Below are 27,993 nucleotides of genomic sequence, written 5' to 3'. Positions count from 1 at the left end.
TCACATGGTTATAAGACGAGCATCATTTCTATGAAATGACTGAGGCTGTAGTCATAGAAGCATCCGCATCAATTAGTTTTTTCTTGCACTTGATGCCAAGAAGACTGCAGATCTTCATCAGCATCAGGTCTACGATCTCCTCTTCTTCAGAAGGCTGCAGGAAAAGAGATTAACATAATTATAATAATTAACTAATTTATTAAGGTGAAAGCTCATTTTGGCATATCAGTGGATTCATTGATTATGAGAGATTTACAGTGGGATGAAGTTGCTCTTCATTGAAAGCCACCAAAATTACGGATATAAAGAGGTTGAGAACTACAAATGTCATAAAGATAATGCAGGATCCGATCAGGAAAGCTCCCAGAACCGGATTGTAATCCAAAACCTGTAGACAGAAGGAGACAATACAATAGGCAATGCAAGTTCTTAAACACATTAACAGTGAATACGATTTCCATTTCAGGTCTTTATTTTTTACCTCATCATAGTTAAAGATACCCAGTTGTAAGCAAATAATGGTCTGTGCTGCCTCAAGCAGAGTTCTGTATGAGTAGAGCCTCCAACCGTACATCAAATTGCACTAATGAGACACAAAATTGTAAACTTTCAGACAAATGTAAATGCAAATTGAATATGTGCAATCTATGGTGGCAATCAAGATTTCCAGCAAATAGCATGCGTTTCAGCATGTTCCTCATGTTATTGACTTAAAGGGAGAGTCCGCCAAAAAATGAAAATTCTTTCATTAATTACTCACCAGCATGCCGTTCCAAATCTACAAGACCTTCATTCATCTTCGGAACACAAATTAAGATATTTTTGATGCAATCCTATAGCTTTCTGACCCTCCATAGACCTCTCTGGGTCTTGAATGTGGTAACTGTATTGCTGTCTAGGCAGGGCCTACATTTCACCAAAATTTTCTAAATTTGTATTCTGAAGATAAACGAAGGTCTTACAGGTTTGGAACAATATGATGGTGAGTAATTAAAGACAGAATTTTTATTTTTGGGTGAAATATCCCTTTAAGAAGAATAGTGCCTAGGTCAAGGGCGTACAAATCTGTTCCTGGAGATCTACCTTCCTGCAATTCAGCTCCAATCTTCAGAAGCACGTGATAATTACAGATAGGTGTGTTGGAGCAGGATTGGAACTGAACTCTGCAGGTAGGTAGATCTCCAGTAACAGGATTAAGCACTAGACTACTATATTCCTGCAGGGGCTTATAGGCCAAACCCAGCTTCAGGTGGGTCACAGTCTTCCAGCTAAGTCCTCCAGGATTAGTTGGTTGTGTCCAAAAGCTGAAACATGCTGTCTCTGCAAGTAGCATACAGAGGCAACAAGGCCTCTGAATCCAATTACTGTCTCACATGCCGTCTACTAAGATCCCTTCATTTGCTGACAGCAAAATAGATGTATGCGTCACTACCTACAGTATCCCACAATCCTTTTCATTCAAATCTTTGACAGTTGAACTAAAAAAAGAATTTTGTGTAAATGTGTGTTATTCACAATGTCTTCCACTTTTCTGTAATTTTTAGGGAAAATTAGTATTGCAGTAATTAGCATCTGGCATAAAATGTGCCAAATTGGCTGTGCAAATTATTCTGCTTTGGATACCCCTAACAAGAATGGCAGCAAGCTGAAAGAGAGAGATTGCAGCAATTAAATATTCATTTATTGTTGGAACAGGGTTAAGACTAAACTCTTCAGGACTGTGGCTCTCTAGGTATTAACCCTTAACCCTTTATGTTAAAGAACGTTTCCATACTCACAGCAATGGAATAGGCCAAAAACATGATAGTCATGACCACAATGAAACCAGAAATATCTGTCCATGCACGCTGCAGTGTAGAGGTGATCATGTGTAGCTTGGGGTTGAGTCTCAGCAGATGCCATAGCTTTATGGTGGCCAGCAGAACTAAGAAGGCTATCAGATAGCCCAGTACAGCATCTGCAGTGGCAGTCTCATTGAAACTAGCAAACCTGTTAGAGAAATAGTTGTATTAAAATATAAAGTGTATACTTTATTGAGCAGTAAGCAGAAGTCTAGTATTCCATTCCGAACATGATGATTGATTCACTTACATGTCTTTGTTATTTTGGTAGTACTCAATGTCTCGGTTACCCAATATTGTCCTCTTGACAAACACAGATAATGCACTCCAGCTTAGAATGATAATTGCCAACTCTAAAACATTCCATTTGCTTCTGAAATATGCCCATTTCTGCTGCTTCATCAGTTTGCCCTGTTAAATCCAAAGATACTGTGAATTATTGCTCCACTGATGCAGTTACACAATTTTATTTTAATGTTCCATGCAGACCTGCACAAACATGTAGTAGAGAATGAAGAGGAAATAGATGGCCTCTGATGCCATAACAAATACATGAAAGCCACCAGTGGACTGATAAAGATGGACAGTCCGCACCTCACTACGATATTGGAATGCTCCTGCAAAAACAAAATTACCATGAGTCTGACCTTTGACAACATGAATAACTTTTAAGAATATCAAGAGGAGATGCCTTACCCACTCCTGTGGTCTCAAATATGAGAGTCACAATGCAGAAGAGGTTCACATTCGCATTATAAACTGTGAACTCCACAAAGACAGCCCGTGTATACACATCCAGCCAGATGTTGTTAAAAAGATACTGAAGAAGACTGTAGGACGGGAAAGGACACATTAACTGTTGCAACTTCTACTGTTGAAACTACATTATATATCGTTACACATTATTCTACCTGCTTGCATTCTTTTGATCCGGACCTAGTTCCACCACATACCCTCCACCCTTATAAAGGGCCAGACCACCCCAAACAGGGTTGGCCCGAAGTTTGGCCTGTGTTTGGTAGTGCCAAGGTGTCAGTACAGTCTTAGAGCCATTCACATTTTTAGTCCGGTTCCAGCCTGGACTGTAGGACCCCATGTCCTCCGCTTCCCAGGAGTATGGGGCATGGCAGTCAGGAACAGAGTACTGCACGGTCTTGGCAATTTTACAAGAGTCTTTTTTTACCCTAACTTGGCGAAGTCGAGCGTTGCCAACAAGTTTTGAGTTTCCATCTGTTATGAAGCCTGAAAAAGTAACACAACAAGGTACATTTAGATCTGTCGGTACAAAAACAAGCAATTTTTAACTTTGAACGAGTAGACAACGTAGACCATGGGTGTCCAAACTTGGACCTGGAGGCCACTGTCCTGCAGAGTTCAGCTCCAGCTTGCCTTAACACGCCTGCCTGGATGCCTAGTAAGACATTGATCAGCTGTTTCAGGTGTGTTTAATTGGGGTTGGAGCTATACTTTGCAGAAAAATGGCCTTCCAGGAACAGGATTGGGCACTCCTGTGAACTCCAGGGGTCTCCAAACTCGGTCCTGAAGGGCCGGTGTCCTGCAAAGTTCAGCTCCAACTTGCCTCAACACACCTGCCTGGATGTTTCCAGCTTGCCTAGTTAGACGTTGATCATCTGTTTCAGGTGTGTTAAATTGGGGTTGGAGCTATACATTGCAGGAGAGTGGCCATCCAGGAAAAGGATTGGACAATCCTGTTGTAGATCAGGGGTCTCCAGACTCGGTCCTAAAGGGCCGGAGTTTAGCTCCAACCCTAATTAAACACACCTGAATCTTTCTTTATTAAGGTCTCACTAAGCATACTAAAAATATCCAGGCAGGTGGGTTGAGGCAAGTTGGAGCTAAACTCTGCAGGACACCAGACCTCTAGGACCGTGTCTGGTAAGCCCTGATGTAGACCATGGGTGTCCAAACTTGGACCTGGAGGGCCACTGTCTTGCAAAGTTTAGCTCCAACTTGCCTCAGCACGCCTGCCATGATGTTCTCAGCTTGCCTAGTAAGATGTTGATCAGCTGTTTCAGGTGTGTTTAATTGGGGTTGGAGCTATACTTTGCAGGAGAGTGGCCTTCCAGGAACAGGATTGGACACTCCTGATGTAGACCAGGGGTCTCCAAACTTGGTCCTGGAGGGCCGGTGTCCTGCAGAGTTTAGCTCCAACCCTAATTAAACACCCTTGAATCAGCCAATTAAGGTCTTACTAGGCCAGGAGTTTTCAAACCTGTCCTGGAGGCCCCCCTGCCCTGCACATTTTGTATGTCTCCCTCATCTAACACACCTGATTCAACTCATCAGCTCATTTGTAGAGACTGCAAGACCTGAATTGGGTGTGTCTGATAAGGGTGCAGGGCAGGGAGGCCTCCAGGACAGGTTTGAAAACCCCTGTACTAGACTATACTAGAAACTTCCAGTCAGGTGGATCGAGGCAAGTTGGAGCTAAACTCTGCAGGACACCGGACCTCCAGGACCAAGGTTTGGAGAGCCTTGATGTAGACCATACATATTGAAAGAATACCTGGGTATTGCCCGAACAGATTACTGAGCAAGGAGGATTTTGCCCAGTTTAATATATCCTTGTGGTTCATAGTCTCTGAAATGCCATTGCTAAAACTCTGCCGGATGTGATGAGTGAGGTAGTATGCATTTGGATCTCGCTGACCATATGCAACCAAGAGAAGCATCCACAGGAATCCCACATAAACTGCAACGTAAATGTTTGTGTCAAACAAGCTCATCTTTCCATTAATGAAAGAGAAAAGATGACCTTCTTACTGAGAATCTCTCGGATGAGTGCAAAAACTTTTTGCTCCTTGATCATGTTGTTTCTCATCTTTTCTATATCAGTGGGAGGAGGAGGCTGATAGAAACTACATGTGCTGTCTCTCCTGGCAATTCTGATTGCATCAGGATCATCTGTGGACAGACGTTTCAGTTGAAGCTGTATTCTGATTATCAAATAAGATGCTAGAAATTCACTTGTTTTGCTGATGGTCTCATTACCTGCGTTGGGTAGAGTCCCATCAATCGGAACATCTCCATAATCTTCTTGATCAACAGTTTTGAGTACCAAAGCAAAGAAAACTGCAAAACCCAGTACCTAAAGAAACCAATACAAACAAGTCCAGTTCTCAACAAAACATCTAGCGGACAATGTCAAGTAACTACAAACCGAACAAGAAGTGGTAATGTACAGTACAGATAAATATACAATCATAAAATACAAAAAGGAAGGTCACATGAATTGTCTTTTTAACACCATCTCTTACTTTTACAGGCTGGGTGATGAAGAGGCTTTCAAAGAATGACACCACCATTGAGATGAGCCAGCTGATGGAGCGCTCTTTCCCATAGGTCAACCCATACATCATAGTGAAGTATGCCGAAACACCACTGGTGGCTAAAACAAGAAACCAACCAACGAACACAAACCACCAGGGCAAGCCTTTCTGACAACACTTTTTGCTGTTTCCACTGCTTCCCTCTATGGGGCTGGAGCTACGGGTATGTAGACCACTGACAGAACAGGAGGAGACATGAGGTTCAAGCAGGTTCTTCATGCCTTGGACCTGCAGTACAGCCTGGTTGTAGCTGTCTGGCTTAAAGAAGGATGAAGGCCCCAGCAGTCTCAGCTCTCTCTCCACATTTTGCAGTTGTTTGTAGAGATACTGGCTGTAGGTGCTGTGTTTTTCATTTCTCTCTGAGCTCTCACAAAAAGTTGTTTCTGTGATAGGAACAAAACAATGGTATTGTTTCATATAGATACATAATTATGCTATAAATATTAAAAGCATGCTGCACTCCATTCAAAGTTGGAGGTGGGAGTACTCAAGTTTAAAATATACACTTCTGATCTCAAAGCATTCCAACCATACTGCATTTCAGACAACTAGAACTCAAATTCTCCCACTTCCACTTAGCTAATGGAACATTGCTTTAGTTCCACCATCCTGGATATTACTTCAAAGGACACTTCTCATTGAAGTTGGGTTGATCGATTCCAAACCAACCAGAAGTTCCAGTGGTTATTCTAAAGTATGAGGTGGGAGAATCTGAAGTTCTGAATTGTCCATGTCCATGGACTCACCTTTCAGGTTTACACATTCCAAGGAAGCGGCGAAACTTTGCTCCTTTTTAGAAGAGTCAGAGTAAAACTCATTTCCAACTCGATTGTGTTGACGAATTATCTCTTCAACCAGTGACAGCATTTTGTTGATATCTGCTTTGGTGGAGTCCAGTTCCATCCTGGGAACAGGTCTTCTCATGACCTTATAGAGTGACTGTGCTATCCGTTTGATGTCCTGAAAAGATATTATAAAAAAAGTCATAATACTGCATCAGTTATGATGCAGAGATGTAAATATTCTAGGCCAATGTCTTAGAGAAGGACTTGCCTTTATCACAGTGTCAGGTGTGATTTCCTTGTGATCACTGTGTGAAGTCTGATCCGGAGACACACGTCCTGTTTTTCCTTGCTTTTTGGGATCTGTCTTAGACTGTTGCTTTGAAGATGATTCAGACTTTTGCTCTCTTGGTCGAGCATTTCTGAAGATGCTCACAATGAGGAGATTGATAGGAAACATGATAATGGAACTTTGGATCCCAATCATGACCTGCTGCCAGGTGAACTCAATCTGACCTGTAGCCCATGAAAGGATAGAAATCACATTAGTATGAATGTAAATATTTAAATATGTATGTGATTCAAGCGCTAAGAGCTAACAGATGGCATGGAACGTAATTGTCACTATGTGACAAAAGTCAGACTGAAGTCCGACTTTAGCAAGCCATGTTTGAGTACAATATCCTGTAGTACATGTAGTACGGACTAAATAATGATTATCTGAATGGAAAGCCTGAATAGGGATGGACATGTTTTAGTTTTCTGATAAGAGCTGAAGCCAAGTTGATGTAAACTATTGTTAGATTAATGTTTTATTGATCATACCCAGGTCCATGGTCTGCTCTGAGGGGTCTGATGGGATACCCCAGAACATGATGCTTGTCAACATGGTGCAGAGCAGCAGAGAAAAACAGCAGGAGACACGCTGCACTCGTGTAAAATTACTACTTGGGGGACGGCTGATTACAGAGAACCAGATGTGACCATCACGGAAATCTTTTGCAGTCTTCATGAAGAACAAATTACTGTAACGTTTGAATTTGACAATGAATGAAACGTTAATGAGAAAACACAGATATATCATTTTCTTACCAGCTGTCAGCTACATACCTAAACCTTTTCAAGTCCATCTCTGTTGCTACAGGGAAAACTTTATCTAGTGTGCATTCTCCCAAGTCTATGGACAACCACGAGTTGCAAAGGAAGTGCCACTTCTGCCCAGTCTCCAGGTCCTGTACCATTATCTTGTTAACATACCTGTGACAATTCCAAAGGGTCACATAAAGAAAGTAATGAAATTACATACACAAAAAACAACATGCCTTCAAGAAATCTGACAAAGTACTGTGTGAAATATTTCTATTCATTTTACCAAGCAGGATGCTGTCCTGAATTGTCATGCCACAGCCTGATACTTTGTAGCTCTCCCAGTGAGCAGGGAGTGGTCAGCAAAAACATGTCCAGTCCTCCTCTTTCAAACACTGGCTTTTCAGGGTCAGTCACATGATGAGGTTCACTTTCTCCCTCTGTGCCCTGTAGAGTCACTGTCACCTGGAGCAATTTTTTGGCAGTGTTAGGAATGGCTCAGTGGTGTTCCTGACAAAATGCTGGAACTAAAGCTGAATGATACTTACCTGAGAAGAGGTGGAGGCCCCACGACGATGCCCTGTGTTGATACTCAACAAGTAACGATATTCGGCTAAGGGATCATTGTCCTCAAGTACTGTGACCTTCACCTTCAAATAGGCAATTTAACATCAAAATTAAACAAGGAAGTTTTGCTTTTTTTGTTTAAAACAAGATTTGGAATTATCTCAGATTTGACCAGAATTCTAAAAGCAAAACCTTGACTGCATCCTGAATGTCCTTTCTTCGTGCCCATATCACAACCAACAAGTAAGCCAGGATGATGGCGCCTACAAAACACACCACCACTGGGTTGTTGACGAAGGTGGCAAAGAGTTCAGCAGTGCGGGACACATCAACTACGTTGGGCATGACGAAGAAAGAGCTTCCAAAAAAGGTCAAATGGGTACACAGGCATTGAGTAACCAATGCTGTAGTACGAGGGCCAACCTAAAATAAAAAATGTAAGGCTCTAACCATGAGGTCCTCTGTATAAATTACAGGCTTATTCAGTTTAAAGGAGCAATTATATTGAGAATGACTTCAGTAATAATATCACTGTCAGCATGAACAGGCCTTAAAAGAGGTTAATTGTTTGACTTACCCTACAGCCATCACCACTCCAGTTGCCTTTTGTCTCATCCCAGTACAAACAGTGTGCAGCAATGGTTGTGATGAAAACTGAGACATTTGTCGAATGCACCCCTGCACCAACAACAGGCCTCACCAGAAGGTAGTAAACACCTACTTCTACTGTCATCTCCATAGGGTTAAGCACCCATGTGTACCTCTCCTCTGCATCACACAAATATAACAGAATACTTTTCAATCTCTTGCAAAAAGTATTTCAAAATTCTAATGAAGTGTTTATATTTGTTAATAACCTTCAGAGTCACCATCTTGAGGTAACTGGATCTGAGCCTCATAATTTGTATCGTTAGGGTAATCCTGAAAACCCAGGAACAACTGCAGAGGTGTCTCCTCTGAGGGGTGTAACTTGAAAACCAGAGATATATTGGGTGCAGTCACATTAATGACCACAGTGCTGAAGTTTGCCAGTTCCAGAAGAGTTTGGTTAACCTCTGCCACCTCTGTCCTTGGTAAGAGAATCTAGGAAATGAAGAAGATGAGTAAGTTCTGAATGTTCACAGTAGCCAAGATTTCTGCTTTTATTGTTGAAAATCTCATTTTACCTCAATCTCCTCAGTGAGGTTTGCCACTGGTATCACAGAGCCATTCATTTTGGTAAGAGAGAGAGACCCAACAGATCCACTGATATGCTCACCCTCATGCCATGAGAATGGATTTATCCCAAAACTTGTCATCTGTGATAGGTGCAAAAGTAAATTAGCATTAAAGAAATCCAATCTTTGAATCTTACCTCACAAGAAGGTCTTTCAAGGTTGCCTTGATGACAGAGGTGTGCAAAGCACACATCCTCTTTTCCATATATACTACATCCATATCTCCATATATACTCACAGGGATACTTGGTTTTGCCTACCACTGCTACGCTGATAATATGCAACTCTAGTTTTCATTACAGCCAGATGATTCCATGGTAGCTGTGTGGATCTTGGCCTGCTTGGCACACAATCTTGGCATGAATGAAAGAACATCACCTCCATCTCAACCTTGCAAAGAGTTGTTTTCCCAGCCAGTCCAACAGTTCAGCACAATTTCATCAAATCTTCATCCATGACCTTGTAAATTCTAGACTAGACTATTGTAATGAATAATGAGTCCAAGAGAGCCCATGTTACATCTCTCTTCACTGGCTGCTGGTTCAACACTGATACTTGGCACCTTACCTCTACTCCCTCTTACAAATTTACAAACCCCTACAGAAGCCTGAGGTCAGTGAGTGAGTGTACCTTGTGATACTATCTCAAACAGGCACAAAATCACTTCCCCGAACATTCACAATTACTTTTCCTTATTGGATAACCAAACTTCTTTAAAAATTCAAGAAACAGCTAAAATACAAAAATACATTTTCCTTGAGCACCCAACTGTGTCCTGCTGATGTTGACTCTTTAAAAGAAATTCTGTTTTTACTATTTCGTATGTTCCTTCCAGTGCTGGGTAGTCAAAAAAATGAACATCACAGAGCGTTTTTGAGATTCGCATTTGAGGGGGTGGCATATCAATCCTGCCTTTCGGACTGTCTCTGGCCCGGTACACTTTTACAAAGTGCGTGGAAGTGGCTTTTTCTTCTCTGAGACAGATGAGAATTTGCATTATGAATTACCTTGACAATTGGCTTGTGTTCGCCAGATCGAAGCAGGAACTTGTTGCTCACAGGCTGCTGGTGCTCAGCCACCTGGAGCGCCTTGGCCTCAAAATCAGTTTAGCTCAGCCAAGAGCTCTCTGTCTTCCAGCCTGTGTGGTGTCTTCTCGGGAACAGTTATCGATTCAGCCTAGATGCGGGCCTGGGTCTTATTAGAACACTCTCTCAAAATTTCGCAGCTGGCGGCATTATTTACACTGGGGACTTCTCAGCCCTGCAAAGTTTTCCAGAGGATGCCCAGGCCTTATGTTGGCCACCTCTATGATTCCGCTGGTCTAAATTCACATGCAGCCCCTCCAGTTTTGGCTCAAAACCCATGTCTCATCCCATGCTTAGTGCCTAGGATGTTTTTGCCTCAAGGGCAGACTGAACCAAGGAGTGGACATGCTGTCCCAAGCCAATGCATCTCCAGGGGAATGAAGGCTACACCCCCAAGTGGTTTAGATGATTTGGTAAGTTTTTGAGAGGGCAGAGGTGGACCTCTTCACCTAAACTTATTTTTCGAAGGAGCAAGATGCTCTGGCCCACAAATGTTCCAGCGTTCATCTATATGCCCTCCCTCCATATGCCCTGTTCCTTCAGGTCATCAGATGAGTCAGGGGATTCTGATGCTAGGTCCTCCTGGTGGCCCCATCTGGAGGAACCAGATGTGGTTCCCCGGAGGTGATTCAGCTGCTGTCAGTTGCCCTTTGGCCAATTCCACTGAGGAAGGACCTCCTCTCTCAAGTGAGAGGCATGATCTGGCATCCCTGGCCTGAGCTGTGGAGCCTTCATGTGTGGCCCCTCCTTTACTAAACTAACAATCTTTTGGAGGTTAGGGCCCTATCTACAAGATGACTCTATGCCCTTAAGTGGTCCGTGTTTTCTTACTGGAGTGCAGTCCAGAATGAACTATTGTAACCTTTCCATTCTAACCATGTCCATTCTAACCTTTCTGCAAGAGCTGTTGGACAAGGGGTGAACCGTTTTTACGCTCAAAGTATATGGGGCAGCCATCACAGCAAATCACACTCTCGTGGCTAGCCAGTCAGTCAGCAAAAACAACCTTGTCATTAAATTCCTGAAGGGAGCATGGAGATTGAATCCGCCTTGTCTTCATACTGTGCTGACCTGGAACCTAAATGTAAACCTGCTCTAAATGGCACCCCTTTAAAGTGTTGTCCGAATCATACAAAGAGAGACCATCCTGCTGGATAGTAGATAGTAAATCTCCCTGATCCCCTTATGAGTAGAAAGGTCTTAGTTATATAGACCCCTGTTTTGGAACCTGGAACCTAAATCCCATTGTTAGCTCATGCTTCTTAAAAAGGAGTTTCCCCAAAGCGCTTCATGCTTCACTTGGTTCAAAATGAATCACATTTATTAATCACTTTGCATAAAGATGTCTGCTGAATCAATTAATGTAAATTAGATCTAAATTATGGGCTCATCAACTAATCAAACTTCCTGTAGACAAAGAAAGGTTAAATTGTCACTCAACTCACCCGCACATCTACTGGTTCATCAGGAAACAGAACATTTGGGCCCAAAGACGGGAGGATAAAACTGGCAGAGCTGTTCTGCTGAATGCTAAAGGGCTGTTTTTGAATACCATCCGATGATATTCTGAAAGAGTACAGCAGAATCATTTTATTGCTTAGGCTGCAAAATATAGACCCCATTAAAAGAAAAATGAGTTTTGCCTTTTAGTTCAGTTTGAGGCTGTCTATGTGCTTGTGCACAAATAAACTTTTTCTCTTCCAGTAAAATGTACCAAATTATCTTTTGCAAAGGGGGATCTAAAAAAAATGGTCTCTAGAATGAGAATGTTCACCCCATCTAAAATATAATTTCTGCCTGCTTCTGACTAGCAACAGCAAGTAGAAAATTGTCATTTTGCTAGTCATGATGTAAATTATAGGCTACTGGCTTCTTGTTTCAATAGAAAATGTGTTAAAAATTAATCAAGTCATTTCATGGGGCCTTAACTTTTAATCCCCTACCCACCCTTCAACCTCTCAACCCATTTTTCTCTTAGAATATTCTGTTTTGAAAAAATACAGTTTCTGTACTACACTGTGATATGCATACAAAAAATGTTTCAAAATACAAAATATGTTACATTATGGGTTTTACATTTATGATTTAAGACAAGTACTTTGACCTTCCATCGTTATTTGTTTACCTGTTCACATATAAACCAAAAACAGAAGTCCTGAGTATGGTGGGCTCCTGGTTCACCTTTTTTCCAACCAACAAGGCACTCTGAACATTGTCCACAGTATTTAGTAAACGATTGGAGACCTCATTCTGTAGCAGGGGAATGAAAAAAGTGTCAAGAATGATGGTTTTTGAATCAGAATTTGGAGCAGGGCTTGAGTGTTGTGATGTACCTGCTTAGAAGTACTGGAAGAAACTTTGAAGATGTTACTGACAGCGTCAATAATCGGTGTGGATGCTTGCAGTATCTGCTCAGAGAACTTCTTACCAGAATGCGTCAAGGAGACCAAGGACTTACTGAGGTTTGCTAGCAAATAACTAGCCTGTAACTGTAGACAGGATGAATTAATTAGGAGAGATGTATTACTACCATCCAAATTCATCTGGAGGGTTCAAGAAATACCTGAGCAGTGTCTGTCAGCTCATGACCCTGAGTGGTAAGGCCTACAACCACATTAGCACTCATCTGCACCTCTGCTGGATTCTTTGGCGGGAAGGAATTCGTGGCAGCGCTTAAACTCAACAACATCTGTTGTCTCAGCTTAAATTAGAAGAGGCATATTTGCTTAATAGATGGGTATATAAAACATATAAACCTGAATGTGCATATTCTCTATAGACTACCTGTTTTTTGACACTGTCATGCTGTCCTTCAGGTAATGCATCATTCAGTCTGTCGGACACAGACTGGAACATCTGTGCCAGCGCTGCCCCAGTGAGTCGACCTTGTTGCTGCAACTTTGACACCTGGTTGGAAACCAGCGCCTGGAGATCTCCAACTGTGTGATTACTACTGGTGTCCTTTACCTGTAATGTGATGCACAACAATTTTATTTACACAATTCTGTCACTCTATCGTGGTTGTCAATCCTTTGGTCACACTTCATTTAAGGTCCAATTCTCGATATTAAAAAACCATCAACTACGACTTTTGTGTATGTTTGTGTTAGTATTGTATTGCATGACACCTTTGCTCTACTGAGGTGGAATAGGGGTAAGGTTAGGGAGAGGTTTAGTGGGTAGATTTAAGGGTGGGTTAAAGTGTAAGGGATGGGTCAACAGTGTAATTATAAATGTAATTACATGCAGGTATTCTTTTTAATATAAGTACAATGTAAAAAAGTGTACGTACGCAATAAATGCGTTGTATCAAATTATTAATTTAAATGCAAGTATATAGTAAAGACCACCTAATAAAAGTCGGATCCATTCATATATACTGGTCGCTCATTGTTTAGTGGTTAAATCTGTTATTTTGGGCCTGAAGTGAAGGGCCTGATCTTGAAATTTGGCAGTGATTTATTCAATTTCTGAAAGACAAGTGGGACAGCTTTCTGAGAATGAACCACCATCTGTCTAATTAATTCAGCTGAACTGAACTGAAGTGTGTGTGTGTGTGTTTTTTTTTTACTTGCTTTTGGAAAGATGCTCATAAACTAATCAACTTGACTACAAACCCGAGCGGTTACAGCAGTGTCAGCCGTAACACCTGCTGCGTTTTTAACAGTGATATCCACCATCAGACTGTAGTTGTTATGTTTATCCCCCAGAGGGAGGTAAAGTGACTCCACTGTGGACTCGGCACCACAATAAAAGTAATTACCTGCAAAACAGGTCAAAGTACATGAAGTTAACCTTTACACACATATGCTGATTTTACCTTTATCAGGAAGTACCAAAATTAGAATAAAAATGTGCGTTTCTCACCCCTGGCAGTTTTAAGGCAGAAAATACAGGACCCGGGTTTGCAAAAAGATGGATCAACAGAGCAGCTGATCTTAAAGGGAGAGAGAACATTACCCACAAGAGGAGTAATGATGCAGGAGGGAGGGCTCAAGGCGATAGGGGGCGTTGCAGAGTTGAGTGATTTGTCAGTAGTTTGGGATGATGGAAAGACAGTAGTTGGCAAAAGCGGCTGGACTGATGAATCCTCAGTACTGGATGCATCAACAATTGGAACAGTGTATCTAGCAGATCCAGATAAGCTGTCCTTGATGGCTAAGAGAAAACACATTGCATCAGTCAGCTATAGGGTCTTACATTTTATTAATGTGATATAAAGTAATTTGTAGTGTAATTTGTAAGTGTGATTTCAGTGCACAAGCACATTTTAAGGGCAGTCTATATTTATGCTTCAGAAGAAATAGTACAATTTAGGATTACCATAAACCACCACTGTGATATCCTGCTTTGCTTTTCGTAGCGCATCACTCTCTATGGTAAAAGTGCTGCTGCCCTCTGCTTTCTGTATCAATGGCTTTTTCACTGACTCTGAGTGACAGCGGCTTAGTGAATCCTGTGAGAAGGTAATGTATTAGATACAAACACATTGTCATACAGTCAGAAGTTTACATCCCCCTTTCAGAATCATTAAAAATTGTAATTATTTAACCAAAATAAGAGGGATCATACAAAATGCATGTTATTTTTTATTTAGTACTGACCTGAATAAGATATTTCACATAAAATATGTTTAAATATAGTCCACAAGACAAAATAGTAGTTGAATTTATAAAAATAACCCCGTTCAAAAATTCCCCTTGATTCTTAATGCTGTGTTCTTACCTGAATGACCCACAGCTGTGTTTTTTAGTTTAGTGATAGTTGTTCATGAGTCCCTTGTTTGTCCTAAACAGTTAAACTGCCTACTGTTCTTCAAAAAATCCTTCAGGTCCCACAAATTCTTTGGTTCTCCAGCATTTTTGTGTATCTGAACCCTTTCCAATAATGACTGTATGATTTTGAGGACAACTGAGGGACTCATATGCATACAGAAGGTTCAAACGCTCACTGATGCTTCAGAAGGAAACAGGATGCATTAAGGGTTAAAACGTTTTGAACTTAAAGATCAGAGTAAATTTATTTTACTTATATAAACTTATTTTATTTTATTCTGTTCTGGGATGTAACTACCTTCTGTAGCCTCTGAAGGGCAGTACTAAATAAAAAAAATATGATAATTAGGCAAAATAAGAAAAATGTAACCAAAAAGTGTTCACCTCCTGGCTCTTAATGCATGGTTTACCTTCTGGAGCATCAGTGAGCATTTGAACCTTCCATAATAGTTGCATATGAGTCCCTCAGTTGTCCTTAGTGTGAAAGAAATGGATCTCAAAATCATACAGTTATTGTTGGAAAGGGTTTAAATACACAAAAATGCTGGAAAACCAAACATTTGTGGGACCTGATGGATTTTTCTGAAGAACAGCGGGCAGTTCAGGACAAACAAGGGATTCATGAACACAAACACAGCTGTGGATCATTCAGGTAACAACACAGCTTTAAGAATCAACGGGATGCAAACTTTTGAACCAGGTCATTTTTATAAATTCAGCTATTATTTTCTCTTGTGGACTATATGTAAACATCTTTTATGTGAAATATCTTATTCAGGTCAGTAGTAAATAAACAATAACATGCATTTTGTATGATCCCTCTTATTTTGGTCAAATAATTAACATTTTTAATGATTCTGAAACTTTTGATCTGAACTGTGTTTAAAAAGAAGTGTATTCACATGCAAAGATAAACTGATTTTCAGAAAGCACACTAAAAGATCTTCCTAAAGCCACAGGTTTAATGACTGGCATATCATAAGACAGCATAAAAACACTTACAGTAAAATCCTTTGTGCTCTCAAAGTACCAAACAATTTTCTGACATCCTTCACACTGCACCTGTAGCTTAACGCCGTCAGCAACGTTCATTGGATTGCAATTGGAACAGCTAAAAAGAAAGGAGATAAAGTATGCACCAGGATCAGTACAAATGACAACAGATCTGAATATAGAATTTGAACAAATTGCATTTGGTTACATGCTTACATAACAGATAGCTTCATATTTTCTCTAGGAATGACAGTGATGCATCTGGTTCCAAACTGTGTGACACCATGTGACTTGGTATATACAGTATACACCGAGAAACTGTACACTGGTGGAAGACAAGCTTCGGGTATCTCATATTCTCTATTTTTCACTTCATCAGTACAGGGGCAAGCTTCATCTACAAAAAAAAGAGAAAGAAAAAAACACTAGTTTCTTATGTGCTGCAAGGAATGTTAATTAGATTATGTGTAACCAAAGCAACAATTTTTGGCTGGTTAGCATCTTTCCATTAGAGCCTATTGATAGAGCTACACACTCTGACAAAAACATCTTTCTCCACTGACGCCTATTCAGAAAATATGCATGTATTCTGACTAAATTTCTCCAGGTATTACAGACCTCCTTGAATATGACAAATTACTTGTGATTCAGCAATAGTGGTACTTACTGCATTTCCAGATAGCACTGTCATCCTCTAATCCATCAACATATAGCTTGACGCTGGTTGTGCCGATGACTGGGACCTCTGGATCTACAGTGATCTTTAGATTAATGGCTCTGGCAGTTCTCACATCCTCACTGATCTGAAGAAATAACAGATGTATAATGGATGTGCTGCATTTTTTCAAACAAGTTAGACTCTATTGACAGCGTCTGTGGAATCCTTTTGATTCCTACCGAAATACATTTAAAAGCATAGCATGTACTAAGCGCTCATAATGACAGACTCTGGATCACATACCACGTCTTCTTCATGTTGGGCCACTGTTTCATTGTGACAGTACACTGTTGTGTTTCCACCATCCATTTCCATGCTTGAGAAGGAATTCTCTGCCCTGACAACAACATTTAATTCGCCTAAATGATAAGAGATAAAAATCACATTGAAGAAGCTCCAAGCTATGACCAGACGCAAGATCATTTTAATGCTCTATTAATAAACCCTATTAATGCTCATGCTTTTGAAAGTAAGTGTCCACGTACTTTTGGCCCACTAATGTATGTCTAAATAAGTAAACGGCAGTACCTTTTATTGTGTTTGAGATTACGAAAACTTGCGGACTTCCATGCAGCATCTCATGCATCTCAGAAAAGGTGTGATTAGGTCCAGACACCAGAAAATGCAGCTGCACTGGAGCCCCTTGAGCCAGAGACACATTGACATAGAGAGCATGGACCGGACACTGCTCATGTTCAGGTTCCACATCCACTGTGAGCCCTTCCACTGGCTCCACCAAGCACAGCTCCATGACGGTGGAGCGATCTACAGCTGTCACCCCATTAAGAGCCACAACAGTAAGCTGGTGGCATCCTGGTCCTAGCTGCTGCTGTACATCTGGAGATATGGTGATGTTATGGGGAATGATCCCTCTGATAGTGGAAGTGGATGCCAGCTCTGTATTTCCATGCTGAATTTTGTATGTTACATTTGTTCCTAGAAAAGGTAAACATTTACATTTTTTCAATTTTTAAAACTTAAGTTATGTCCTTTGAAATCACTATAAATATTTCTGACATCTGGTGGGTAGACATTTTAAGTATACTGTTAATAAAATCCTTTAGGCTTCATCCCAAAGTATACTTCATTGTTTTTTATGCTAAGATATGTGTTCAGTGCGAGTGGCTAGTATGTGCATACTGTATGCATACACACAGTTGTGAGAAATAGGTATGAATTGTAATACATAAACTTGCATTTGTGAAAAGAATTCAAGAATTCAAGAATTTTTTCAATTATCTTTTATCATTCTGTGCCGGAAACAACAAAACAGTCTCATAAAAAAAAAAAAATGCCAAGGAAAAAAGAAATAAGTCAGAATTATTTTTATGGGCTTTTTATGCACTTTTTTTTAGATAGGACAGTTGAGAGATGACAGAAAAGCACTGGGAAAAGAAAGGGTAGCAGGATCATCAAAACTGGAACTGAACTCAAGTCGCCGTGAGCACAGTTGCGCTGCATGTCAACGCACTAACCACAAGGCTATTGGTGCCAACAAAAGTCATAATTACTTTTATTAAGTTGTCTGGAGAAAGCCAATTTACTAATCTGCTATTAATACTATTAGATCTGATTTACAGGATTTATAAACCAGTCTATCAAAACCACCAAAAATACCTTAGACATTTATTAAGGGGGTGAAAATATTTGCATAAAGAGACATATGATGTTTTAAGCTATCTATTGCTTTATAGCAAAGCTTAACAACTCCCGACTGAAAAAAAAAGTTAAAACCAGCCTAAGCTGGTTGACTGCTTTGGCTGGTCTCCCAGGCTGGATTTAAAGTAATTTAGTCTACTTTTTAGCTGGTCAGGCTGGTCTTAGATGATCAAGTTGGGAGACCTGCTAAATGACCAACCAAGCTTAAAGCAGCTATTTTCAGTTTAACCAGCTAAGAGTAGTTTTTATGTGTTATTTATTTTATATTTATTTCAGCTTTTTTTTACTGAGTCATTTGGTTAATTTTTTTTTACACTAAATCAGCTTGTTTTAGCTGTTTTTGTCATTCATGTTAACAATATGTTAAATTGTGTTAAAATGCTAGCAACATGCTACCAACATGCTATTCATGCTAAAAACATGCTACCAACATGCTATTCATGCTAAAAACATGCTAACAAAATGCAAATCATACTAGAAACATGCTAGCAACATGATAACAATATGCTAATCATCTTATAAACATGCCAGCCATAAGGTAAATCATGTTAACAGTGTGCTAAATCATGCTAGTAATATATTTTCAACATCTATCTAATCTAAACCTTCAAACTTCAAGCTTTTACAACTGCTTCGAACTTTCAGGCTAGGCTTTCTCAAGCCAACTTCAAAGTTTGTTCTCAATAAAAACTCATCTAGTTATTATTATTATTATTCATTGGTGGAAGCAACAACAAAAACAGAATTCTGAGGAAAAAGAATTCTAAGATATTAATTTGGAATTCTGAAAAAAAGAAGAATAATTGTGAGATGTAATTGTGCAGTTGTGAGTTTACATCTTGCAATTGCAAGAAAAAAAGTGAGATAAAAATTTACATTCTTTATATTTTTATTCCATGGTGAAAATATTTAGAGCTTGATGGGTGGAGCTTGAAGGTCCAACTACACCCTAACCCTAGACCAGGGTTCCTCAAATCTTGCCCTGGAGGGCCAATGCTCTGCAGAGTTTAGTGATTTTCTTATGATCCTGAAGACATTGATTAGCATGCTCAGGTGTGTCTGACTCTGCAGGAAATTAGATCTTGTGGGCCAGATTTAGGGTTCCCTGCCATAACCCTATCCCTAAACAAAACTAGGTCAAGCTCCACTCATTAGGACCACAGAGTCAGACCTAAATTGGTCAATTGGGTGGAGTTTGACCTAGTCCAGCTCCACCCATTTGACCAATTTGGGTCTATAGTGAGGACCACTTGGGAGATAAGCTTCCAAAGCGTCCATACATGCACCTTAAGCACATGCACCTTTTTCCTACTAGATTTGTCCACAAGGTGGCAACATTGTCCAGCCTTATTGTTTCAAAGTCAAAAGTAAACTTTTAGCTTAACAATAAAATGCCATATCTTGGAGCACCAAAATGCCTGAGAAATTGCATAGGAACACTCTACCAACTGTGTAGCAACACTTTGGCAACCTAGCTTTGTAGTGTTGAATTTTAGAATGGCTTTTTGTAGGGGTGCGACAATAAATTGATTTGTGAAAATGATTCTGACCTTAGTTTTTAATAGCAGATGGCACTGCATGCTTTAGAAACAGCCGTACTCTGCTTGTGTCCACTTCTGTTTCATTCCTCTTGACAGCCAGAGGCGGTGCTAAGCACCAGTGGATAATCGCTGCATCAGCTAGATAGGTCGAGGAAGAAATATCAACAGAGTCATGTCATGACGTAGACATTAAGAGCCAACTATTTGCCGTTGTACAAGCTCTTGTTTGCCCCGCAGTACTGTTCGAAGGCAACTTTAATAATTCACGTGTGATTCCTCTCACTTATAATCTTTCGGTTCTATCCAAAGATTTTATCAGCGCCTGGTCTTTCTGTGTGTATGTTATATCAGTTTTGAATTCCTATGGTGCTACCGAGAACCTGTTTTTGACAGAGTCATGGCTCACAGCTCTCAAATCTCTGTCTCTTCACCAAGCTGCACATTGTGCCTGAACACACTTCAGATGTTCTGATGCCTCTTCAGAGGTGGAGCAACAGCTTAGGGCTAGACCCTGAAACCCTGGAAACAGGTAACATTTTTGAGGGCTGGAGTGCCACTAGGAGTGGTGCCTTCTCACTGGTAAGTGATCACAACCGATACTTCATTAACAGGATAGGGGGCAACATGGAACCAGAGGAAGATTGGTGGCTTCTGGTCAAAAAAGGAGGCCTTAGAACATATCAGTGTTCTTGAAACTGAAGCGCTACAATATCTAGTGCTACAATACTTCTTACCAAATCTGTTAGGCTGCCATGTACTTGTCTGGTCCGACAACACGTCAACAATCTTTCATTTGAATCACGAGGACGGCACCAGATCTCTTGTCTTTACAAGTAACTGCTTCATTAAAGGCAGTTTATCTTCCAGGATCAGACAATCAAGTGGCGGATGCTCTGTCCAGGGATCTACTGCTTCCGGGCAAATGGAGGCTTCACCCGGATGTGGTGAAGCTGATTTGGCAATGGCTCGGCAAGGCAGACATCGATCAATTTGCCTCGGAGCTAACCACGCATTGCCGTTGGTGGTTTGCGAGGACAGAGGCATCCAGCTCACTGGGACAGAATGCATTAGCTCACTAGTGGTCGAACTGCCTATTGTATGCGTTCCCTCCTTTTTCACTTCTATGGGAGACCCTACACCGAATATTCCTGTCCAAACACAGGGTGCTTTTAGTGGCACCTCGCTGACCAGCCAGGCCATGGTTTCCTCTTCTTCTGAGTCTGCTACAGGGCAAGACGTGGCAGCTTCCCATCAGACAGGACCTCCTTTCTCAGCTGAACAGCCGTGTTGGGCACCCAGATCCAGCTTGTCTTCAGTTTTGGGTTTGGCCAGTGGGTTCACTTCTCAGTTAACTGATTGTGAGCCAGCAGTTGTGAGCACTATTGGTAACACTAGGGCTCCTTCAACATGACAGCATTATGCTGCTTGTTGGAGGATTTTTTCATTTTTTTGGTGTGGGGATCAAGGACTTGATCCAGTTCACTGTACTGTGCCAAAAGTATTGAGTTTTTTGCAGCATCTCTTAGATGACAACAAGGCGGCTTCTACCATAAAAGTTTATATTGCTGACATCTATACTGGTCGATGGTGCATCCTTGGGGTCTCACAACCTTGTATGTAATTTTCGAAAGGGAGCAAGACGTTTAAAGCCTGTTCGTTCTACTCCCTTTCCTGTTTGGGACTTGCCGCTTGTTCTAGAGATTTTTTTGTACATCACAGTTTGAATCATTGAACGTTGTGGATATGAAGTGGCTGTCCTTGAAAGTGTCTTTTCTGTTGCTTCCACTAAACGCGTTGGTGAGCTTCATGCCCTGTCAGTGAGTGAATTGTGCTTGCACTGGTTACCAGAGGATTCTGGGATCATTCTTCTGCCTAATCTGGCCTTCCTTCCTCGTCTTGTCCACTCAATTTGTAAACCAGTCTATTCATCTGGCTACTTTTCACTCTCCTTTTTCTCCCTCCGATGCAGGCAGGGGTAGGTCTCATCTGATGTGTCCTGTTCAAGCTTTAAGGTGCTATGTTAAGTTTCTGCTTCTTTCGGACAGACGGATCAGTTATTTGTGTGTTATGGTGAGGTACACAAGGGTGCTCCTTTGTCTAAGCAAAGACTAGCACGCTGGATTGTCAAGGTGATAATGCTAGAGTATAGTCATTCTAACCAACCTTTCCAGTGGGTGTTACTTGTCACTTTACTAGGGCTGTCTCTTCATCTTGGGCCTGGTCCTCTCCTTGTGGAGCATCCTTAATGCAGGTGGGTGGCATTCCTCATGACTGTGTTGGTATGTGTCATCCACTAGTGCTTAGCACCACCTCTGGCGGTCAGGAGGAATGAAACAGAATGCTAGTTACGTAAGTAACTATAGTTCTGTGAATTCCGGATGACTGCCAGAGTTCCTCAAAATTTGGAATGCACAAGAAAGCATTCCGAGGCTGGGCATTGAGCTACAGTGGTTTATATCCTTGAATCTCTGTCTATGTCATGACGCGATTCTGTTGGCATTTCTTTCTTGACCTATCTAGCTGACACAACGATTATCCACTAGTGCTTAGCACCACCTCTGGCGGTCATCCGGAATTCACAGAACCACAGTTACATATCTAACTAGCGTTTCTTACAAACACACCACTTGCACCTAATATAATCAATCATAAAGCTTGAAAAGGTTGAAGCAAATTCACAATTACAGGGGAAGTGCTTTTCTTCGTGAGAATCGATTCCAGAGAGAAATAATAATAATAATAAAAAACATTTTTTTTTACCTGCATCTAACTCTACTTGGATTCTCAGAGGGTTATTATAATGTGCTTTGCAGTTGGAATAGTCTGTGGATTGATTCATGCTGTGGCACTTTATAGTCCCAAACTCTCCGAGAGGTTCCTGGATAGTGATGCTTCTGTAGGCGCTCACATGCCATTCACTAGTACTGCATTCCACCATGACAGTGTACATTCCAGCGTGGCTGTACTTATGCACCACATTCTCCATCCTAAAAAGAGTTTTCACAGTCAATAATTAAAGTTTCCTTGTGAAAAAAAAAAACAAAAAACATATGCTTAATTGTATTGAAAGTGAACTTGTGTTAAAAGTATATATTTATTTTAGCAACTTCAGTATTGCACTTAGTGTAAATAGACACTCCGTTTTTTGTTTATTTGTTTTTTCCACAAGGGTTTACATATACAGAATATTATCAATATCTATCATGCGTAACATGCAGAAGGGTAACACTCACTCTTCTGGACTGTAATTATCAATGACGTGACCATCCCCAGCATTCAGAGTGCACGTGAGATTGCCTTGAAATGGATGCAGCAGCCACTTCACTGTGATGGTAATGTTGTCAAAGACAGCAGCCAGCTTGCTCATCAGCAGATGAAGAGCTGATAACAAGAAATGTAGAGAGTTAATATTACCCTAAATTCAAGTTGTCAATATTATTTAAATAAAAAAAGTAATAATAAAAGTTCAAGATTAGATTAGATGTTGGGGGATTAACCATACGACTTTTAAATATGGTCAACTTCCTTGTGCTTATGTAACTTCTTTTGACCAACAAGTCTAAATATGTGAAGAATTGTGCAACAGATAAGCTGACAGACACACATGAGCCCATGCAATCAGACACGTAATAGGGTAATAAAAACAGTGTCTAAAGGCCACAGTGTGTAATATATAAGAGATAATAATGCACCATAATTATCATTATCAGATATGTGTTTTTTATGTAAGGAAAAAGTAATGTTACATCATGTGTCAAACTGGGTTGGGACAAAAGTGTTCTGACCATCTTTGCAGTGATATTCCACTGACAAATAGCTTCTCAGCACAGGGCATGGCTCTCCAAAAGATGAAATATCAGCAGCAGCCTGACACACCTGCAGTCCGTGGCAGTGCTCTTAACAGGAAACAAGAAACAGAATAGTTTTACATTCATTGTGAAAATAATCTGTAACATTAATCACTATATGCTGCTGAATAGACAATTGTACAAGCTCAAATAAACCATCCCTCTGTAAATATTGAACTTAAGCACATGTTTGGTTATAATTTCCTTTTCAAAGTTAAGAAGCATGTAATCTGATAGTTCTTAAATGCTTTTGTAAATGGTGAAGAAGCTTTTTGCGCTGTATTGCCCTATATGAAAGAAAGAGGCCATATGTTCCCCATTAATAATACACTGCAAAGGTTTGACACTGGTTGCATAAAACACTTTTGCATATACAGTTGTCAAACGTTTACATACACACTTATTTACATACATACTTATGTTAATTATTTTACCAAATTAGAGGGATCATTCAAAATGCATGTTATTTTTTATTTAGTACTGACCTGAATAAGATATTTCACATAAAAGACATTTACATATAGTCCACAAGAGAAAATAACAGTTGAATTTATAAAAATGACCCTGTTCAAAAGTTTACATACACTTGATTCTTAATTCTGTGCTGTTACCTATATGATCCACAGCAGTTTTTTTTTTTTTTTTTTTTTTTTTTTGTGATATTTGTTCACGAGTCCCTTGTTCATCCAGAATAGTTAAGAAAAATCCTTCAGGTTCCACAAATTGTGTGGTTTTTCAGCATTTTTGTGTATTTGAACCCTTTCCAACAATGACTGTATGATTTTGAGATCCATCTTTTCACACTGAGGACAACTGAGGGACTCATTTGCAACTACAGAAGGTTCAAACGCTCACTGATGCTTCAGAAGGAAAAACGTTGCATTAAGTACCAGGGGTATAAACTTTTGAAGAGAAAGATTTTGCCCAAATATCTTCATTTTTTCGTTTAGTACTGCCCTTCAGAAGTTACAGAAGATACTTACATGTTTCCCAGAAGAAAAAATAAGTGAAATTTACCCTGATCTTCAAATTCCAAAAGTTTTCACCCCCCTGCGCTTAATGCATTGTGTTTACTTCTGGAGCATCAACTGAAAAATATTTGTTTATATGCTTGGGTAATAAGGTTGAATGCAGTCAACAACAGTATTTGAAAAAAAAATATAAAAACTATCATGCTGTACAAAGCAGCCAAAAGGTATTTTTATTTGTATTATTTGTTAAGTATTGCAAATAGCTATTAGTACAATTAATTATATTTTAATTTTGTCAAAATTATATTATTTTATTATTTTAATTGTTAGATAGTACCTAATTTAAGGGGGATATATACATTTAATGTGCTTAAACTGAGCTACTTTAGCTCACTATAGCTTTATTTTATCCAACATAATTTATAATAACATACAGCAGTTCTCTTGAAAAAATGGTAGTCGGGTATCTAAAGCATTTTTAAGATGCTTTAGAACACATGCAAAGTGTCATATATTTAGAGTGAAAGTGGGAAAGTTGCACTGGATGTACCTGACACAGTATCTACTATATCCACCCAGCTGCACTCCTCCTGCTGTGGAATTGCATGTGAGGGAGCGTGGCTGCTCCTGCAGTAATGCACCGTCTTCCTGCCGTAGAAGCTGTCATCAATCTCTATCACTTGACCAGAGCCACACTGAAGCGTAGCATTATGATCAGTGCAGGCTAAAGAGCGCCCAGACTCTAAAAAACACCAAATACCAACTATAACCAATCAAACCAAATCAAAAAGGTATTTTTTATATAAAGAAAGAGACCAACCAAATTCGCAGATGAAAAAGAGCTCCTGGCTACAGTTAGTTGTGGTTTCCCACTGAAATCCAGAATCTCTTCTGATGTAGCTGCAGGATGCATTTAGCCAGGGCTCATGGAGCCAGTTGGAATAACTAACATCCGAGCCATCCAACCAGGACAAGGGACCTGAGAATAAAAAGTAACAAAATAAAACAACAGTTAACTGTTTTTTTATTGTTCAGATCATTAAAAATGATCAGGCAACTATTTTGAGTAAAAATACATTTTCATCTTTCAATATCAGTAGCAGTGCCATATGGTTTTTCTCACTATGTAAATCAAATTCAAACACTTCTCACAAATTATATTATGGCTAAAGATCAGTTAATGTATTAGTGTCAGAATCAGATGATTCAAAATGTACAGTTAAGGTCAAAAGTTTACATGCACCTCAGAGAATCTGCTAAATGTTAATTATTTTTCCAAAATAAGAGAGATCATACAAAATGCATGTTATTTTTTATTTAGTATTGACCCGAATAAGATATTTCACGTTTACATATAGTCCACAAGAGAAAATAATAGTTGAATTTATAAAAAAATGACTGTTCAAAGGTTTACATACACTTGATTCTTAATACTGTGTTGTTATCTGAATGATCCACAGCTGTGATTTTTGTTGTTTGTTTTTTTTGTTTAGTGATAGTTGTTCATGAGTCCCTTGTTTGTCCTGAACAGTTAAACTGCCCGCTGTTTTTCAGAAGAATCGTTCAGGTCCCAAAAAATTAGTTTTTTTTTGTGTATTTGAACCCTTTACAGCAATGACTGTATGATTTTGAGAACCATCTTTTCACACTGAGGATAACTATGCAACTATTAGAGTAGGTTCGAACACTCACTGATGCTCCAGAAGGAAAAACCATGCATTAAGAGCCAGGGAGTGACAACTTTTGAACAGAATAAAGATGTGTACATTTTTCTTATTTTGCCTAAATATCACATTTTTTTTAGTTTAGTACTGTCCTTCAGAAACTAAAGAAGATACTTATATGTTTCCCAGAAGACAAAATAAGTTTAATTTACCCTGATTGTTAAATTCCAAAAGTTTTCATTCCCAGGCTCTTAATGCATCGTTTTTCCTTCTGGAGCATCAGTGAACATTTGAACCTTCTGTAATAGTTGCATATGAGTCCCTCAGTTATCTTCAATGTGAAAACATGAATCTCAAAATCATAAAGTCATTGCTAGAAAGGGTTCAAATACACAAGAATGGTAAAAAACCAAAGAATGTGTGGGGCCGGAAGGATTTTTCTAGAGAACAGCGGACAGTTTAACTCTTCAGGACAAACAAGAAACTCATGAACAACTATCATTAAACCAAAAAACACAGCTGTGGATCATTCAGGTAATAACACAGTATTAAGAATCAAGGGTATGTAAACTTTTCAACAGGGTCATTTTTATAAATTCAACTATTATTTTCTCTTGTGGACTATATGTAAATGTCTTTTATGTGAAATATCTTATTGAGGTCAGTACTAAATAAAATTATAACATGTAGTTTGATCTCTTTTATTTTATTTAAAGTAAGTGACATTTTGCAGATTCTGCAAGTTGTATGTAAACTTTTGACTTCAACTGTATGTGTTAAAAGGTACTTGAATTTTGCTCATCCTGTAAACTATTCCCATAACCAAGCTTTCTACTCTACTACATAATCTAACTAAGGTGCTGGATTCAAACAGTTGAGCACAGACTGTATTCTCTTTGCCTTGGTGCTTATGATAGCCATCCATAAAAACAGAGGCAAATCTTACACAAAAGGAGACATGGCAATAAAGGATGCTTTTATGTGCCTGAAAAGGTCTTTGTAAAACCGGAGATTGGTGTCAAGCCACAGAACCATTAACAACCTGCTGCTCTGTAGAGATAACACAAATTAGCTGCTGATAATGGTGGTAATGTTACAATATAGGTAATAGAAAAATAGTTTATCTGTGCATAAAATGCAGCTGACAAGAGAGATAAGACATTGTAACAGTCAGTGTCTTGTCAGCTGATTCTGATAAGGCATCACTGACAAGCAGGGTTACATATTTAGATATATATATGTAGAATAATTTACCATTTATTTAATCAGCTTCGCTCATTGTGTCCCTTGCAGCATCAGACTATTTATTTATACAATTCAATACAAAGTATTTAATGGTAGTTTTAATTAAAACAAGTTAGGTTTCTAAATAAAACGTAATATTTTATTTAATCACCAGAGCCAGAAACATGTTGGTAAAACAGTAAAAAGCTTTCATCTTCTCTTTAGAGGCATAGTTATAGTTAAGGTTAAGGAAACTTATAAACATACCTTCTGTGGCAGCAGAGTCCAGAGTGAGGTTGGTGGAGACAGGAGCGAGTCCTATCCACCAGTCCTGCTCCGGCTGCAGGTGTTTTTGGAGAAATTGTTGGGTTTCCTCATTCTGGATGAAGGCTAGATGCCCACCACCCCGTTCACACCAAGCTTGAGCACTGAGGAAACTGCGCTGCAGCACCACAAACTCATAGCAGGAGCTCTCAAAGGCCTGCTGGTTCTCTGGACAGAAAAGAACCTCCTCATCATCACTCCAGATTGAGATGACATGAAAACTCACTATTAGGAACAAAGTGTAGAGAGTGTGTTTGTTCATCTTCATCTTTCACCTATACATGAACAGAAAAGGGCTGAGACCTCTGTATTTAAAGGCCACTGACGTCCGCCCCCAAAATGAGAGTC

General features: G+C 39.7%; 1 protein-coding gene across 1 annotated transcript; it reads right to left on the bottom strand.

The window, feature by feature from the left end:
- Positions 1-3: 3 nt before the first annotated feature.
- pkd1l2a (polycystic kidney disease 1 like 2a) lies at positions 4-27,907 on the bottom strand. Its single transcript, XM_051116009.1, has 41 exons — positions 27,589-27,907; positions 25,254-25,412; positions 24,984-25,175; positions 23,400-23,510; positions 22,848-22,995; positions 22,375-22,601; positions 16,943-17,350; positions 16,658-16,773; positions 16,364-16,499; positions 15,913-16,093; positions 15,706-15,814; positions 14,252-14,384; positions 13,796-14,086; positions 13,546-13,691; positions 12,713-12,895; positions 12,492-12,629; positions 12,262-12,417; positions 12,054-12,178; positions 11,374-11,494; positions 8,793-8,924; positions 8,484-8,709; positions 8,204-8,394; positions 7,819-8,049; positions 7,608-7,709; positions 7,346-7,524; positions 7,084-7,230; positions 6,799-6,998; positions 6,245-6,489; positions 5,938-6,151; positions 5,120-5,574; positions 4,854-4,950; positions 4,626-4,766; positions 4,369-4,554; positions 2,753-3,083; positions 2,538-2,671; positions 2,331-2,458; positions 2,092-2,252; positions 1,779-1,989; positions 482-583; positions 257-388; positions 4-154 (listed from the first exon to the last, which is right to left on the bottom strand). The coding sequence occupies exons 1-41, from the start codon at positions 27,905-27,907 to the stop codon at positions 29-31; spliced, it is 7,470 nt and encodes a 2,489-aa protein (XP_050971966.1). The 3' UTR covers positions 4-28.
- Between the last annotated feature and the right edge of the window lie 86 nt (positions 27,908-27,993).

This window comes from Labeo rohita, chromosome 7 (genome assembly GCF_022985175.1).
Source record: "Labeo rohita strain BAU-BD-2019 chromosome 7, IGBB_LRoh.1.0, whole genome shotgun sequence".
Lineage (NCBI taxonomy): Eukaryota > Metazoa > Chordata > Actinopteri > Cypriniformes > Cyprinidae > Labeo > Labeo rohita.
Note: the sequence above shows the minus strand (reverse complement) of the source record. Positions and strands in the feature narration are given on the sequence as shown.

Bases quoted from the DNA above. Each gene is read 5' to 3' on its own strand.
- pkd1l2a (XM_051116009.1), bottom strand. From the start codon at position 27,907: ATGAACAAACACACTCTCTACACTTTGTTCCTAATAGTGAGTTTTCAT. The intron at 15,815-15,912 runs GTAAGCATGTAA...CTTTCTTTTTAG, and splicing joins AATATGAAGCTATCTGTTAT to CTGTTCCAATTGCAATCCAA. The intron at 6,152-6,244 runs GCAAGTCCTTCT...ATATCTTTTCAG, and splicing joins CACCTGACACTGTGATAAAG to GACATCAAACGGATAGCACA.